Here is a 17793-nt window from a genome sequence, read left to right as displayed (position 1 = left end):
TGCAGGGCTGCGTGAGAGGGGTCAACTTCAGACCTGGACAGCAAAGTGGACCCAAAGTCCTGTTCCCTTGGAAATTACAAGGATGGGTGTGTAATGTTGTGTCCAGAAACTCCTTACCTGAGGCTGCTTCTCTGTGTCAAAGTGACTTAGCTCCTCCAGGCATGTTTCTTTCTTATAATTACGATTTCAAATAGCAAATTTATGATTTTAGGGGGAAAACAAAGAAATCTCAGTAAAAAAGTAATAGTCACTCAAAGAACATGATTTTTGGGACACTTTATAGCTGTAACATGACCTTGGGAAAAATGTTTCCTGTTAACATTGCAGCTGACTTTATCGGTACCTGTCTTGATGCATGGACAGGGCAGACTTTCACTTGTTCATTCCAAGCTAACTTTTACTTTCTTGGTGTAGATCCCTAAGTAGAAATCCTGAACCAAACATTTTAGTCATCTTTCTTTTTCACTTTTCTAGACGGTATTACCTAAAACAGCCCAGCTTTGCCCCCAGTGATTCTGTTTCTGATAAGCTATGGGAAATGTGCCTCCTCCCTGGTTGGTCACCACAGTACTTTTGAGTCTGTGGGAATCAGAGGTGATCCTCCTAAAGGAAACTGTTTCTCACCAGAGGCTGGGGGATGGGGAGTTCCTCCATCATGGTTACCTCCTCCAGGCTGCCTTCCTGGAAGTGGCAGGGATCAGAATCACCACCACCCACCACAGGCAGAGGGTTGGGGGGCCAGGACGGTCCTGTCCCAGATCAAGACAACTCCATTGCACACAAATTGCTGAGGGTCCACTGGAGGTCCAAACCTGAGAATCTGCAGATGTTGGGCCTCCAGCTGGCCTCCCTCCTTCCCAAGAACCCCACTCCTATGGGCCACACCCAGTCTTCTTGCACCAGAGAATCTAATTTTAATTTGTAAAGTATTTCTGTAAACAGATACATATACTTGTATTTATCGATGTCAAGAGTTTGAATTGTGATAAGTCAGGCACAAAACCAGATTATCTTGAAAGGCTAAACCTTGGCAATTAGCCATAATATGACTGCATTCCTCATTAGAGGAAATGATTATAGGTGTTTTAAGATCATAACATTTTCACAAGTTGAGCTGGAAAGGAGCTTAGAATGATCTCATCCAACCCTGTCATCTCACACAGAAGAAACTATTTCAAACTCAGAGAGGTTAAGTGACCTGGCCAAGGCCACACAGTACCACCAGGGTTAACTCTTAGACATTGACTCTCCTGTGTAGTTAGGCAGATGAGGAATCCTTTGTTCTCTCTTCTCCTTACAGATTTTTTTAAGGTTACTTTCCTAGACCTAATAAGTAGCCCTGCTACCCAGCGCTTCGTGTCTCAAATGATTAAATCCTGTTCCTTGTTTCGTTTTGTCTTCAGGAGGCCTCCAGCTTTCCTGGCCGGTTGAAAAAACTGGCCCGGGTCCAGCCCCTCCCACCCCCAACTCTGGGCGGGCAGGCAGAGAACAGCTGACGCCAGCAGTCACTCATGTGACCACTACAGCTTTCTGTTTGCTCCCTGTCCCAGAACTGGGTGAGCACTTCCAGGGTCTCCTTCTGTTGGGGGTGGGGGGGTACCAGGTAGGCACCCCAGTCCTTCCTGTCCACAGCTGGAACAGTGAAAAGGATACCACACAGGCACAGTAGGACAGACTTGGGCAGATCAGATGTCAGGCCTCTGTGCTTGCCCAGGGCTCTTTAGGCAGCAAGACAGAATGTGGCTGGCCTCAAGCTGTCTCATACCATTCCTACTTGCCCCCCCTCTCCTCCCCTCCCTCCCCCCGCTGCCGTTCCCTACCTCCAGGAAGACTGCTCTGCCCTTCCTTCCTCTGTTCTTTGCCCTTCCTTTTCCCTCAGCTACAGATCTTTTCCTCTTTCTCTCTGTTGACTTAGCAGTTCGATGCTTGGCGTGGAGGGATTAATCAGTGACAGGAAGCTGCCTCTTCTAGAGCCGTGACCGGCTGTGGTTAGGAAAGCCTCTGCAAGACCAGCCCTAGGAGTCTGTCCAGCTTCCCGCCTGCTGCTCACCCACCTGCTCCTGCCATGGGGCACCTTGGAGTCCTCCTCTTCCTGCTTGGGAGCCTGGGGGCTCTCGCTGATATCTGCGGTGAGTAACCAGATCTACCCTGCGCCTCTTTCCTCCTGGGTCCTTAGGAGGGAGGACTATAATGTCCAAGCCCCTGATTATATAATACCTGGGGAAGTAGGCTGGGGTGTGTGGGAGGGTGCACTATATCTGCCCCTTTGGGCTTCATTAACAGTTGGGACTTAGCTGGACCTCAATGTTTGACACACTATAATGAGATTAGTTATAGTTGACCCTCGAAAAACGTGGGTTAGGGCTGCCAACCCTCCATGCAGCCAAAAATCCATGTATAACTTTTGACTCCCCTAAAACTTAACTACCAATAGCCTACTGTTGACTGGAAAGAAGCCTTACTGATAAGGTAAACAGTCAATTAACACATGTTTTGTATGTTATATGTATTATATACTGAACTCTTATGATAAAGTAGGCTAGAAAAAAATATTATTAAGAAAATCACAAGGTAGGGGCACCTGGGTGGCTCAGTCAGTTAAGCGTCCGACTTTGGCTCAGGTCACGATCTCACAGTTCATGAGTTTGAGCCCTGCGTCGGCCTTGGGCTGACAGCTCAGAGCCTGGAGCCCACTTCCGATTTTGTGTCTCCCTCTGTCTGCCCCTCCGCTGCTTGCACTCTGTCTCTCGCATTGTCTCAAAAATAAATAAACATTAAAAAAATATTAAAAACAAAAAAAATCACAAGGTAAAGAAAGTACATTTTTTTTAAGTTTATTTATTTTGAGACAGAGAAAGAGTGTGAGCAGGGGAGGGGCAGAGAGAGAGGGAGAGAGAGAGAATCCCTGCACTGATAGTGCAGAGCCAGATTGGGCCTCGAACCCACAGACCGTGAAGTCATGACTTGAGCTAAAACCAAGAGTCAGGCACTTAAGTGACTGAGCTACCCAGGCACCACAGAAAATACATTTAAAGTACTGTACTGTATTAAGAAAAATTCACATATAAGTGGACCCATGCAGTTCAAACACGTGTTGTTGAAGGGTCAACTGTGTATGTCTGATAGCCCACCATACAAAAATGCTCCCATTCATTCACTCATGGGTTTATTTATTCATTCAACATGCGTTGACTAAGACTTCTCTGTGTCAGTGCAGTGTTAGACTTTGGGGAAAGAACAAGGAGCAAGACAGGTCCCATCCTTGTCTTCCTAGTCCATCTGTTCTAGTAAAGGGGACAGACAAAAGAAGTCAAGAGACAAATCAGTGCTGTATTTGGGGGCCGTGGTAAGCACCAAAGGAAGTGAGCCAGGCATGGAGGTGGAGAGCTGGGGGCCACTGATTCAGGAAGAGCGTTCAGGGAAGGATTTCCGAGGACCAGGGGTGACAGGGGGATTGAGGCCCAGAGGAAGAAAAGGAGCTGGCAAGAAAAGGAGTGTGTTTGGGGGGTAGAACGGGCATCCCAGGCAGAGGGAAGCTAGTATGCAGTCACTGTTACAGGAGACAAGCCCAAGAGAGGCACAGGTGGCAGGTCATGGCAAGGCATTTGCATACTAGCATAGGAGCCTGGCTGCTTCAGCTCTGTGTGCCCGTGTCCCCAGGAGTCTCTCTGGGAACCCTTGGGAGTCTGAGCACACAGGCCTGGGGCTATTTGTGCACTGGCGATGGGCAGAAAGCAGAAGGCAGGCAGGGAAGCCTCTGTGTTTTGGGGCTACCCACCTCTCCTCCCTCCTTATATTCTGCCCACGGCCTTACACTGTGCAATATGCTTTCACTCCCAGTGTCTCTTGTGATCTTTGGAGAAATCGAGAGGCAGGTTCAGCCATGTCCCAAGTGACAGATGAGTCTGTCAAGGGTTGGAGGAGCCCGGTGACCTGTCGGGGCTTTGTTGGACTCAGTTCTCAGAATTCCAGGCCAGGGTCTTCCCTGAGCACCAGGAGCCTCCAACCTGTGTTCCATAAGTGCAACCAGACCCCTCACTATTGGATCTTGGTTCCTGTCTAGATAGTCTCCAGGGGAGACCTGGGACCCAGTCCTCATCCTCACTGGGCATGAACCATTCAATAGTGGGTCCATAGTCAAGACAGAAGCCCTGGGCAGGGTTTGGGGGTACAGCCCACTACTGCTGAGCCACTTACCTGCCCAACCCTCATTCCCTCACCTGCAAAATGGTCTAAGAATGCTTCCTGGCCTTCCTCCTTGGTGTGGTGTGAAGGATCCCACAACATCTGCTTTACCAGCTGAAAGCTCTGTGCAGTTGTGAAATTGACAAGGATGCTGCACTAATGCTTGCCCAGGGTAGGCTTCTATGCTTCTGAATGTCAAAGCCAGTCAGCTGGCAACGCTGGGTGGCCCTGTGAGCAGGAAGCACCATGGGAGGGAGCTTGCCCAGCGCCACTTTTATTACTGAGGTGAATCTGCCTGGCTCCTTCCTTTTAAGGAGGCTGAATTGTGGTTATCAGCCTCTCTTTATAGCTCTGGCTCCTCTTTTTATCACTTGTAACCCCAGGGCTGACTCATCTGCTGGAGGTCAAAGCCTGGAGTGGGGGTGAGGCTCCCCTACCAGTTTGAAGAAAAGAGAGAGGGAAAGAGAGGTACAGAGAGACAGATGACCAGAGAGATAGGCTGAAAGAGATAGAGACTAAGACAGATCCAGAGAGAATGAGGGAAATACCTACAGAAATGGAAGCAGATACAGAAAGGCACTGAGAAAGAGAAAGAGAAAGAAAAGTCACCCTTACCCCTTACCCCCACCACCTCCACAGGTAGCAACAAATACCTATGACTTTTGGGAAAAGAGGCATAAGATGGTGGGACCCATTAGGCACCTGGCTAGCTCAGTCTGTAGAACATGGGACTCTTGATCTTAGGGTCGTAAGTTCGAGCCCCACGTTGAGGGTAGAGATTACTTTAAAAAAAAAATGGTGGGACCCAAACCAAGAAAGATGGGCCTGTATGAGAGGAACCCTGTCCTCGTATCAGAAGGCCCAAGAGGCAGGTGAAGAGCTCTGGTTGGCAGTTCCATTGCTGAATCTCCTGGGAGGGGTAGCCTGCCCAGCATCCTGAGATGTGGCCCAGTGGAAGTAGCTGGAGCCCTACAGCAACTGGGAGGCAGTAAATGGGGAAAAGTCCAAAGTGCCTCCAGGGCCACCTACTGAGCTCAAGTTTCCTTCCCTAAGGGTGGAAGGCAGCAGTCAGCTGGAGCTGGAAAATATCCCTGAGGCTTCCGCTAGTATGTCAGCATTTTGGTTACACAGTTTCAGGCAAATCCCAAAGCACACAGAGAAATGGTTGTAAACGATGATGACTTTCCAAGGATTCACCCCTCAATCTCAGGTCCCTTTCACCTAAACAGATGTGATAGGAAAAGCATTATTTTGAGATCTATACAGAGGAAGCTCACCAGGCAGCCCCAGTTAGCCGGAGGCAGCCAGCAGAGTTTTAAAACTGTATGTAACATGTTCTGCATGTGGGTTGCAGTTTGTGTAAATGGATAGAACATGAATTTAGCCGAGCACCAGAGAACAGGGGTTTTGTAGGCAGGTTTATCCTTGGCCGTGCAACCTTCTGGAAGACACAACCTGATTCTGAATGGCTGTTTCCTCTTTTGTGCAAAGCAATGATGACAGTACTTATGCCACAGGGCTGGCATGAGGACCAAGTGAGGTCGGGCACAGTGGCTGGGGCATATCACACGGCTTGGCCTCCATTCTCTGTTACTCCTGATGGCAGACTGGTTGCCCGGTACCAGCTTCCTCTGCCCTCAGCCCGCCACCTCTCCCTGGCCCACTCCAACTGCTCTTCTGGGAAATCTACTTTCCCCTATTTACATACTGCCTTTTATTACAGCCATATTTCCCCATACAAGTAGGGTGTGTACTGGATGGAGAGGGAGTAGAGCTGTTTATACCCCGGAGAAGGCCCTGGTAAGGTAAAAGCAGTTCCTTGCTGGTGGCCTAGCCTTGTGACCTCACTTGGTCTGTTCTCTTTCCTAAGAAATACCACAGGTGGATAGCAAGCTGGTGGAGAGGCTGGGCCAGCGCCTCTTGCCCTGGATGGACTGGCTCTCTCTGGAGCACCTGAACCCCAGTATCTACGTGGGTCTGCGCCTCTCCAGCTTGCAGGCCGGGGCCAGGGAGGCCTTCTATCTGCACATCCTCAAACTCAGTTACCAGCACAGCCTCCTGGGGTATTGCTGTTCACTTTCTTCTCCTTTCCCCACACCTTGCTCCACATCCTAAGAGACAGGAGAACTATATTCTCGTTTGGGCTGCCATTGATTTGTTGGGAGATTTTGGGCAAGTTTGTCTCCTTTGGCACTTTCTCCATCTGTAGAATGGGGTTGGCTTGACCAGATTGGAGGCAGACATCACTAATCCATGACCACAGTTCCCCCTCTGCCCCCCATCCCATACTGAGCCCAGAAGCAGCATCCGTCTGTGCTTCCCTCCCATGCTAAGGCAGACATCACTAATCCATGACTGCAATCTTCCATACTAAGCCCAGAAGCAGCATCTAGCAGCATCTAACTCTGTGCTCCCTTTCCAGGGGCATTAAGGAAGACCTGTTCTGAGGCTCACTGTGAGAGTTTGAATGAGAGGTGAAGGATCAGGAACACCATGAAGCCTGTCCTGCTTGGACTCCCTCTCAAAGAGTGGATGCAGGGCAGGGAGAGGGAAGAAAGGGGAGACTGTGTAGGCAAAGTGTGATCAAAATGGTGGGGTAAGCACAGGTCATGTGGATGTGAGAACCCTCAGGGTTTGTCCTTGAGTCTAATTTTTCATCTTTATGAAATATGTGTGGCATGCACCTTACAACTTGCACAGCTGATTACATCTGCTTTGGGCAGTTCAAAGTTTCTTATTGTTAGGTTTTTTTTCACTTTATGATGTTGAGGGGGGTGCCCCAAGCCAGGCTCACCAGGGTGGCACTTTCTTTTCTTTTTTTTTTTTTTTAATTTTTTTTAACGTTTATTTATTTTTGAGACAGAGAGAGACAGAGCATGAACAGGGGAGGGTCAGAGAGAGGGAGACACAGAATCTGAAACAGGCTCCAGGCTCTGAGCTGTCAGCACAGAGCCTGACGCGGGGCTCGAACTCACGGACCATGAGGTCATGACCTGAGCCGAAGTTGGAAGCTTAACTGAGAGGGTGGCACTTTCTTACGGAAGTGTTGTTAACTGGCTTTTTCCTAGGCTTACCTTCAACGATGACAACAGTGACTACCAGGACAAGCCCTCCATGGGCCAGCTGGCCCTCTACCTGCTAGCTCTCAGGGCTAACTGTGAGCTTGTTGAGGGCCGCAAGGGGGACAGGCTGGTCTCGCAGCTGAAGCGGTTCCTGGAGGACGAGAAAAAGGCCATTGGTGAGGGGGACGTGGTCTGCCAAATGTTGGGGGTGGGGCTCATCAGATAGTATTCTGTGGGGAAGCATCTAAGTCAGAACTTTGGGTTTTCTCCTCAGGCTTCTTTCCTATCCCCCATTCTGCCTGTGTCACTATCCACCTAGAGGCTTAGGCCTGCTGCAGTTGCCATCCTTGATCAAGCCTTTCCTGCACTCTACATATACTCTGTTGACAAGTTCTACTGCTCAGCCACCATGACTGACCTGACTGTCGACCCCTGGCACAGCCCCTGTACTACTTACTCCTCAGCCTCTCTCTGCCAACTGTCTTGCCTCCTGATTCGGCCCGGCACATGACAGCCAGAGCAAGCATTTTAAATGTAAATCTGATGTTATTAGCCCTGCTCAAACCCTGCACAGGCTGCCCACTGCTGTGTCCACAGCACCTCAAGCCCAGTCTGTCTGCCCTTCTTCTCCTCTCTAAGACCTGCTCTCCCATTCTCTGGCTCACCCACTCACCTGCCCCTCTGGCTCTGGCCACACTGATCTCTCAGCTTGCAGATCAAGGTCTTAATATATGTTTTCTCAATCTAGAAGATTTCCCTCCCCTTCTAGCTTACTCCTGCTCCACCTTAGCTCCCCCCCCCCCCCCATCGCCCACCATCCCAGCATCACTGTCTTAGAGAATCCTGCTCTGACTCCCCAGCTAGTCAAAGACCTCTACCATATGGCCCCAGAGACCTCGGTCCACATTTCAGTACTAATCATGCTGTCATGAGTACAGGTTGTGTTACTGTTGGAGACCCTGGCTGTGCTGTGGCTGGCCGGTCACCACCGGCTTGGTCATCACTCTGAGCACAGCACCTGACACGTAGTGGATCTTCAGCAAGAACGGATTGAGGGAATGAAGGAATGAAGGATCTCGCGACCCAAAGGAGGGTGTCAGGAAGCATAGGCAAGGGGGTCCTGTGTGCCGGCTGGGATGGTTGTTGGGAGTGGGCAGAGAGGCAACCCCTCAGGCCTGGTATGAAGTCCCTGCCCCATGGTTTTCTCCCTCCCAGGACACAATAACAAAGGCCAGCCCCACACCAGCTACTATCAGTATGGCCTGGGCATCCTGGCCCTGTGTGTTCACCAGAAGCGGCTCCATGACAGTGTGGTGGGAAAGCTCCTGTATGCCGTGGAACATGAACAGCATCTCCACCAGGGCCACCTCTCTGTGGGTGAGTGGGCTAGACCCTGCTAAAGCCAGGCTGGCACTCCTCCAGTCCCCAGCCCCAACTGAGGGCCTCTACCCCTCGGCCCAAGATCACCTTTCCTTGGGGCCCCTCCTCATGAGTCCCTTAGGAGTGAAATGGTGAGGACTCTTGAGTGTGGTACAGTGGTTGTGAGCCAGTGTTGGAGCTGAACTGAGATCCTGACCCCTGTTCTGTCACACACACTGATTGTAGGACACCCTGGGCAAGCCAGCTGGCCTTTCTGGTTCAGCCTCTCCTGTAAAATAACCTCCCAGCAGTATCTTGATAGAAGGTGCCTTATAAATAAAGGACTTAGATTGGTGCTTGGCACAAAGAAGTTCTGGATATATAGTTATGATCTTGTCATTATATGAGCTTGGAAGCCTGAGACGTGGATTTTGGAACTGCTACCTCACTATGTGACCTTGGGCTTCCAGTGCCCTTTCTTGTCACTGTGATTCAGGGTCTCTTTCAGTTCTGGCATTCTGTGAGTGAGTGTGTGTGCCTCGCATAGGGTGGGGGTAGGATGGAGTAGGTTGGGAGGGCAAGGAGGTGCCCCAGAGAGAAGGCAGTAGGAAGCTTTCTCTGCCCGAGGCTTGTAGAAAAACCACTGTGGACACAGTAATCACCTTGGGGCCCAGGAAGCTCCCTGGACCTATTAAATCTAGCTGGAGGTAGACCCAGCTATCAGTGAGTTCCAGACTTCCCTGGTGATTTCAAAGGGCAGGCAGGTTTGGGAATGAGTGGTGTAAGATAAAGTCCTCTTGGATCTCTCTCCTCCAGGTTCTCTCCCTAACCTCTAACCCTTAAATAATAGACAGGGGTAGGGTGACCTATCATCCCCATTTGCCTGGAACTAAGGGGCTTCCAGGACTCTGGACTTACAGTGGCCAAACTGAGCAAACTCTAGGCACACTGGACTGAGTTGTTCCCTTTAGCTGGTGAAAACTTTCTAAACTGCTGATCTGATTATGGCCCTTCTTCGAGGCCTTGGGTGGTCACCTATTCCCCCAGGGCCCTGCCTGGTCTGACCCCAATTGGCTCTGTCCCCTGCAGACACAGTGGCCATGGCAGGCTTGGCCTTCACCTGTCTAGAGCACTCCAACCTCAACCCCAATCGGAAACACCAGATCACCCGGGCCATTGAGAACATACGAGAGAAGATCCTAAAGGCCCAGACCCCTGAGGGCTACTTTGGAAATGTCTACAGCACCCCTCTGGCACTACAGGTAGGAAGGAGAGCTTGGGGCCATAGCCCACCCTGGTGTTTGGTGGGAGGTGGCCTGGTCAGAGGCTGGAAGACCTGTCCCCTCCATGCCAGCTGACCCACCTCACCTCCTCCTTCTCTTCCCCGTTTTGTCACCAGTTACTGATGAAGTCCTCCATGCCTGGGGTGGAGCTGGGCACAGCGTGCCTTAAGGCAAGGGCTGCTCTGTTGGCCAGTGTGCAGGATGGGGCCTTCCAGAACGCTCTCATGATTTCCCAGCTGCTGCCTGTCCTGAATGGCAAGAGCTATGTGGATCTCATCTCCCCAGACTGTGAGGCACCAAGAGGTAGCTAGGCCTTTCAGGGGAGCCCTGTTCTTTTCAGTCTGCAGGGCCCTTCCTGAAGTCTGCATGTGTCAGGGAAGGGAAGTTGCTTAGTCCTGATTTGCTGAGTCAACAGGGGTTTGGGGGTGCACGTGGGACATACTGTCAGCTAAGATGCAGTCACAGCTTCTAGAAAGCCACAGTGTGAGGAGAGAGATATCAAATAGAGAACTCTGGGTGGGCCATGAATCTGCAGCCCCTTGCATGATGCCCGATATAGAAATGTTTGAATGAATGAATGGGAGAGACACATTTTGGGTAGCTCTGATACATCGTAATGAGTTCCAATTAGCAGCTTGAATCAGGGCTTCATCTGGGAGACGGACTTGAGTTGGAGAGTGGGATCTGCTAGTGGAGGAAGAAGGTAGCAAGGGCAGAGGAGAGAGGAGGCAGCAAGAACAGGCACTGAGGTGGAAAAGACTGAAATTTTGGGGAAGGTCTTACTAGAGAGTAGGGTCTGGGAGAATGAGCTGGGCTTACAGGCAGGAGAATGAAGAGAGGAGACCTTCGGAGGTAACAGGGGAGTCATATGAATAAATGCATGTTCTAGAAAGAGCCCTCTGGGGTGCTATGTGGGAAGGGGGATACTGGAGGCAGAAAAACCAGTGAGGGGCCCAACTTTGGGCAGCTGGGGAACTGGGGGGCTAAGGGACAAGGGAGGCTGGGATGGCAGCTGGTGGTGCTGGCTGAGATGGGACCAAGGGGCAGGAAGAGGTTCTGACGAGCCACAGTGTCTTCGAGGGAAGAAAGGAACACCAACACCTGGCTCCTTGCCCTCACACCAGCTGCCCCTTCCTCTCTCCCTGACATAGTCATGTTGGAACCAGTTGTGGAGACCCCTTCACCGCCCCAAGAGGTCATCCGTGTCGTGCTGAAGGTCCCCAGTGTCTCGCCACCATACATAAACTCCATCTCTGTCCCTGCTGGGTCCTCCTTGGAAGATGTCCTTAAGAAGGCCCAGAAGCTCAGAGGATTCATGTGAGACCCCCACCTCCCAGCCCTCACCCCCTCCTGACCCCACATCCCTGAAACAGAACTTGGATGGGACGAGGATAGAAGAGAAGGCTCCCTCAAGAGAGGTGCCGGCCCAGGCTCTGCTTCCACCTTCTCCAACCCTGATAGCTCACGCTGTAGTGGAAACAGACAGCCATGGGCCAGCGTTGTTCTGTAGCTATGAAAACATGCTCTGGAGGCAGAGCACCCACACTGGAATCCCAGCTTCACCACTCCCCAGCTACAGGCCCAGAACCCGTTATTTCCAATGAGCCATTGAAGACACCAGCTGTACCCTGCTCCTCATGGGGCCCATGCAAAGAGTCTAGGAATTAGTGCACAAAGAAGACATGGAACATGCTTATTATATATGCAGGGTCCCACACTTAGTAAGCTCAATACATGTTAGCTTTCATAAGAATAAGAATTTTTATTATCAGATGGGCTTGGTCTACTCCCTGTGATGAGTTACCTACTAAGCCCACCTCAGTTCTCTTCCTGGTAGCTTGCAGCTCATACAGCAATACTGCTGGGAGCCAACACAGTCCCAGACGGCCACACACACCGAGCACCTTTGGCAGGCCACAGTCCAGCAGGCATTGAGATTACCCAGAACCTGCTGGCCTTCCTGTCTGTAAAATGTCATCAAAATGAAAAATAAATAAATAAATAAATAAAAGAACTTAACGTTTTAATTCAGAATTCCAAAGCCTCTGAGAAGACATCAGGGATATTAATCAGAGAAGCAATTCTGTTAGTGGAAGTAGGTGTCTGAACTGGGTGCAGAGGCCAGGCAGGAAGGCCATGTCTGACGGCACATGAATGCATGGCAGGGAAAGCTGGACTGCAGAGAGATTCCTGAGAGAAAGAGAGGAGAGAGAGAGAGAAACAGAGAGACGTGCTCCAAGCAGCCACATGGACCCATAGAGTTAGGGAATGACAGGGCAATGGGGACTGCTCCATGACACCCCCTCAAATAACACTTTCCCTTTGACTAAGTCACCATGAGTGGTTTTCTGTTTCTTAAAACTGTAAAAACCCTCCCTCTCTAAGACAGAAACGTTGATAAGCCTTTTGGGGAGAGGAAGAACATGGCCTATGGATTTAAGAGGATCCCTTTGGCAGCAGCATCCACATGGTCTGGAGAAACACAGAGTTGGAGACCAGGAACTCAGGGTGGGGGTGGTGTGAATAAGGAGTCTCTTGGTTGCAAAGGTCAGAAATCTAACTCCAACTCTCTCTGGTAACGGGGAGCATGGGGTGTGTAGAATCAGAGAGAAGACTGAGCGATCTTGCCACAAGAAGAGGGGAGTGCCACTGAGTCATAAAATTTCCAGAACCAGAGACCCAATGCCACCACCAGGTGTCTCCATCTCGCATGTTCCTGCTTTTATCTGCATGCTGGCTTCACCCTCTCTCATTGGGCATTGGCATCTTATATATGGGGCTGGCATCTTCTGACCGTCACCCCTGCAATATCAGCTCCCAGAGAAGGGGCAGCTGCTGAGTTGTTAATATAATAGGTGTCCCTTCCTGTAGGCCATGGTCCTGGTCAATGCAGAGGGGGTGAAGTCCCCTGGGTGGGCAGTGTCAGAGGGCTGCAGAGGAGGCATGGAGGTGAGGCCTATGGCCTGGGAAGGACTCTGGCCCTAAGGGAGAGGCCAGGACTTTCTTGGTGGGGCAGTTCTGCTCCTGCTGTTGGGTCAGTGGAAGCAAAAGTCACTTCTCCCTCTCTTTGTCCCTTTGGTAGGTATGGAACGCAGAACACCTTGTCAGGCCCCTTCCTGACCTCTGTGATGGGAAAAGAAGCTGGGGAACGTGAGTTCTGGCAGCTCCTCCGAGCCCCTGACACCCCACTGCTACAGGGTAGGTCTGGTGGCCAGCTACCTCTGGACATTTCCCCCATCCAGCCTTGTTGCAGTGAGGCCAGCACACCTCAGCTTTCCTCTGAATCTTTCTGGGCCTCAGCTTCAGATAATCACTGATGCTCAAGGTTGCTTGTACGTTATTTAACTGAATGCTTAAGAATTTTTATGTAAGTTACTGTGGCAACTCTAGGAAATCAGGCAAAAAAGAAGAAAGTTAAAATCACCTATAATTTGCTACCCGGAAATAACTTCTTTTAACTATTGATATATTTTCTTTTCCTTTCTTTTTTCTTTTTTTTTTTTTGTTTTTGTTTTTTCTTTTTATTTCTTGTTTTTAACTGTTGGTGTATTTTTTCTACCTAATTTTTTAAATACATAAGTTTATTTTTTCATAAAAATGGAGCCATGCTCTGTAGCAATACTGTCCAACAGAAGTAAAATGCAAGGCACATGTGTAATTCTAAATTTTCTAGTTGGTGACACTAATATTAATAATGTATCTTATTTAACCAAATATATCCAAAATATTATCATTCCAAGTTATAATCAATGTAAAATTATTAGTGACATTTTGCATGCTTTTTCTGTGCTAAGATTTCAAACACTGTATAGCTGCATGTGGCTAGTGCTAGCATACTGCATGGCAGAGCCCTGTATATTGTTTTGCAACTTATTTTTTTAAATTTTTGTTCTTTTTTTTAAACATTTTGTTTGTTTGTTTGTTTGTTTGTTTGTTTGTTTGTTTTAAAGTAAGCTCTGTGCCCAGTGTGGGACTCGAACTCATGACCCTGAGATCAAGAGTCACATGTTCTACCAACTGAGCCACCCAGACGCCCCTTTTTTCATTCTTAATGTATTGTAGACATCTTTCTGTGTTGCTGTATGTAGATTTCCCCCTTCCTTTGTAATAGCCACGTAGAATATATCACTCATGAGGATGCTTTGAGCTGCAAGTAACAGGAAACACGATGCAAACTAGCTTCCACTGTATGACATCCATTGGGTTGTTGTGACCCAAGTCCAGAGTGTCTTGGACTGAGGACTTCAGGGCTGGTGTAACCTGGTCTCCAGCCCTGCTCCCCTGTGATTCCATACTCCTTTCTCTGTTGGCTTCCACACCCTTCTTATGTCTTCCCAGAGCTGCTCCCTTTTAGAACTTTGTTTGCCCCCAGCAGACAAAGGTGGAATTGGGACACAGGCAAATTCCTGGACCCATCCCTGTTGCTAGGAGCTGGTTCAGGTTCTGCACTCACCATTGGCTGGAGAGCAAGGATTGCCACACACCTGGTTTAGGCCAGTCAGGGCCTGCCCTGGCACTGTGTGCTGCGGTGGGGCATGGAGTGAGATGGATAGGCTGCAGCTTCTTGATTTCTGCTAGATATTTGGGGTGTCTCCAGTTTTAACTCTTACACCTCAAGCTGTCATGAGCATCCTTGTGCATCAGCCCCCAGTCACCAGGCAGACTCTTAAGGGTCATCTGTCCCTGCTCTTGCTACCTGGAGCTTCTGTTGGGCACCTGTCATGTGCCAGGAATTGAGCTAAGTGCTTTCCAGAATGTGGGACTTTCTGAAGGAGTCCAAGTAAAAGCATTCTCTTTCTCTGCCTGGCTTCTGAGAAGATTGAGTAATAAAACAAAGTGAAGGAGTCCAAGAAAAAGCATTCTCTTTCTCTGCCTGGCTTCTGAGAAGATTGAGTAATAAAACAAAGACGTGGCATATGGAGACCCCAGATCTGGCCTCTAATTACTGAGGCTGGGCTGTGGGGAAGGAAGGGGGTGGCGCAGGGAGGGTAGCCTGGGACAACTCAATCATGAGGCAGATGTGGGACATGTGTCCTCTATCTCTCACCCCCTAGCCCTCCAGTCCAGCTTGAACCCCCTCTCATGGGGAAAAAGGAATACCTGGTTGTTGATACCATTATTGTCCCTATTTCAGAGATGGGGAAACTAGCACTCACAGAGGTTAAATAACTTGCTCAAAGTCATACCACTGATGAGTGAAGAGCTGGGGCTTGAACCCAGGTATCATGCTGGAGCCTGGTTTGTCTCTAGTGATCAGAGGCTGGCCCTGAAGGAGACTTCACTCACGGTCTTGGTTCTTCCTTCAGACCACACTGAGCAAGTCCCTCTTCCTATTGGCCCCACAGGGGACTATGAAGACAGTGATCCTGCCCACCAGGTGTTGTCAAGGGGTCTCTGGCTCCTTTCACCCTGTGTTAGTTATCCAGAATGCTGTCCTGTATACCCCCCTGGGGGGGGGCTCCCCCACCTTAAAATAAGCCTGTGGGCCTTAGGGACCTGAGGTTACAGCTAATTTCAGTTTCCAGACTGGCTCTGGATTGTTCCCACTTTCCCACCACCAAGCCCTGAGTGGATCTTATAGACCCTGGTCTCAGGGTGCTTGTCCATAAGAAGAGGTTGGGGATAGGATTCTCTTCCCTGTTAACCCCCCTGCTCAATCTGTTTCTACAGGTATTGCTGAATACACCCCCAAGGATGGAGAAACCATTGAGCTGAGGCTGGCTACCTGGTAGCTTCTGCGCTCACTCACCCCAGCAGCCTTGCCTACTCCCTGGGCTTCTGCCTTCCCTCCAGACATCGCTGTAACAGCCCAACCCTGCTGCTACCTCATGTGCACTTGGATAGGGTCCCCTGGATCATTCCAGCTACCACCGTTGTGAAGGTCCTAAGCTATCATCCACCCTGGATCAGTTAACCAAGCGCTTTCCCTGGGAGGGCTGTCTGCTCCAGTCTGGCCCAGTCTGGCCACACAGGCATCCTTTGAAGGCCATGCATGGTCTGTAGGGTATAAAGCATCTCCGACTCCTCAACACAAGGAGGAGAAGTCACCGGCTACTGGTGCTATGAGGACTGCCCCTCTGGGATTGAAGCCCTGCAAGGAGACCTCTATGGCCCAGGGGCTACAGCCCTGATCCCAGCTCTCAACTCCACCTTCATGGTGGTGGCCCCAGTGCTTGCTGTGGCATAGTAGCTGGTGGGGGCTCCGCAGAGACGCTCAAACCCTGCCTATGAAATGATTAAAGTGTTTGTACACCTGCCCCAGCGTCCTGATGCCTCAAGTTGGCGAGTGAGTGCCGGGGGCTGGAACACAGAAGGAAGAGGAACCTGCAGGGGAGCAAAGGAAGGTGGGTGAGCCTTCTCCTGGGTGCTGGGGGAGTGATGCAGGCCGTAGCAAAGGTGATTGCTGTTTAGGGAACATGTACTTGCTAGACACTTTCTTGCATGACTCTGAGGTTGTGGATATTTTTGTTTCCATCTCTGCCTTACAGTTAAGGAAATTGGTACTCAAAGAGGACATGTGACTCACCCACAATGTCAGGCAGGGGACGTGCCTTAGGAGACAGACCTGGCCTGGGGTGGCCTCCTGGCTCTTCCACTCAAACACTGAAAGTTGGGGGTTCCCATGGTTGTTATGACTATATGGCAAAACCCAAAGGCAACCTGAGGCCCAGGACCCTAGAGCTTGGGCTCTCGCTTCTGCTTTGCCCAACACACAGTCAGGGTACCACTCCAGGCCCCAGCAGCCAGGCCCCAGAACCTTGCCTGTTAGTGGGAGGGCCCTGAACCCCGAGCTGACCTTGGGAACCTCAGGAAGTGGGGTTCAGGCCAAGGAGGCACCCCACATGCCCCACCTCACCGAGGTTAGGAAGGGGGCTTGTCTCAGAGGGGCTTTCTGAGCTACAGCGCTACAAAGTTATCAAACCTGCATATTACATATATGCCTCTTCCTAGGGCTCCAGTTTCAAATATTTAGCATCTGGATTGGAAGGGGAAGTAGGTGATTTAAAAATTCTTATATTGAAACAAACGTCAAAGTACCAGAAAGCCAAATGAAGATATGCAGCCTGCTTTGAAGGTGAAATGTATGTGCCCAGAACCCCAGAGTGCTTGTTCCCTTGCCCCACCTTAGTCACCATCAGGAGCACTTCTCAGAGGCTTCAGAACCTGCTCTGTGCTCCTTGGTTTTACAATCCTGACCAAGAAGGGTGGAGACTCAGAGAGGCCTGAGGCTTGCCTTAGGTCACATAGCCTGGAGGTGTCAGAGCCATTGATGCCAGCCCTCGGGCACTTGCCACTGTACCACCCTGCTGCCTCCTCACCAGCTGGCGGTGGCAGGTCTCAGGCCAGGCTAGGGAGAGCCCCCTGCACGGGCTTTCAAGGGCATATGTACTAGGTGTGATCTACCCCTTCCAAAGGGATTATTGTAGTCAAGGACGTGTTTGGCTCTGAGGAGCAGGGACTACTCAGTCCTGCTCAAATCAAAGCCTATTTGCTGAAAAAGCCCAGCTCACCAACTCAGGGGCAGCCAAGGGTGGTAGAGAAACAGAAGTTGGGGCTCAAGGTTCCTTCAGCTCTGCTAATGCTCCCTACTCTCTGTATCTTCCCCCTCAGTCAGCTTCTTCTGAATGTGGCCCCAGCAGTGGCTTTGTCACTTTCCAGTTCAATTTCCCAGCCCCCTCTCATTTTCTCAGCCCATGTCCCATAGCCTGAGAGGGGTCTGCCCAGCCCAGCCCACCTGTGGATTCTGGGCTAGGTGTCTAGTCTGGCACAATCTGCTGGTCCCCTGAGAAGGGGTGTGTGTGAGAGCACAATCATGTCTGGTGCAGGGCCCCACCATAAGAGATAAACAGAGATAAACAGAGGCCCTCCCTGGGGATTGGGGACCAGGTTTGTATTTAGCCTTA

General features: G+C 50.4%; 1 protein-coding gene across 3 annotated transcripts; it reads left to right on the top strand.

The window, feature by feature from the left end:
• Window positions 1–1403: 1403 nt before the first annotated feature.
• On the top strand, window positions 1404–16146 carry TCN2 (transcobalamin 2). 3 transcript variants are annotated; one of them, XM_019814773.3, is made up of 10 exons: window positions 1404–1556; window positions 1919–2129; window positions 6056–6248; window positions 7254–7423; window positions 8463–8624; window positions 9696–9868; window positions 10006–10192; window positions 11041–11206; window positions 12972–13087; window positions 15560–16146. In XM_019814773.3, exons 2-10 carry the CDS (start codon window positions 2066–2068, stop codon window positions 15619–15621), a joined length of 1293 nt encoding a protein of 430 aa, XP_019670332.1. In that variant the 5' UTR covers window positions 1404–1556; window positions 1919–2065; the 3' UTR covers window positions 15622–16146. The 3 variants fall into 3 exon arrangements, with proteins under 3 accessions (XP_019670332.1, XP_003994846.1, XP_019670331.1); XM_003994797.6 differs by having other exon boundaries at window positions 1916–2129; XM_019814772.2 differs by lacking the exon at window positions 1404–1556 and having other exon boundaries at window positions 1827–2129.
• The last annotated feature ends 1647 nt before the right edge of the window (window positions 16147–17793 follow it).

Source organism: Felis catus, chromosome D3 (assembly GCF_018350175.1).
Source record: "Felis catus isolate Fca126 chromosome D3, F.catus_Fca126_mat1.0, whole genome shotgun sequence".
Lineage (NCBI taxonomy): Eukaryota > Metazoa > Chordata > Mammalia > Carnivora > Felidae > Felis > Felis catus.
This window is presented reverse-complemented; position numbering and strand designations above follow the sequence as displayed.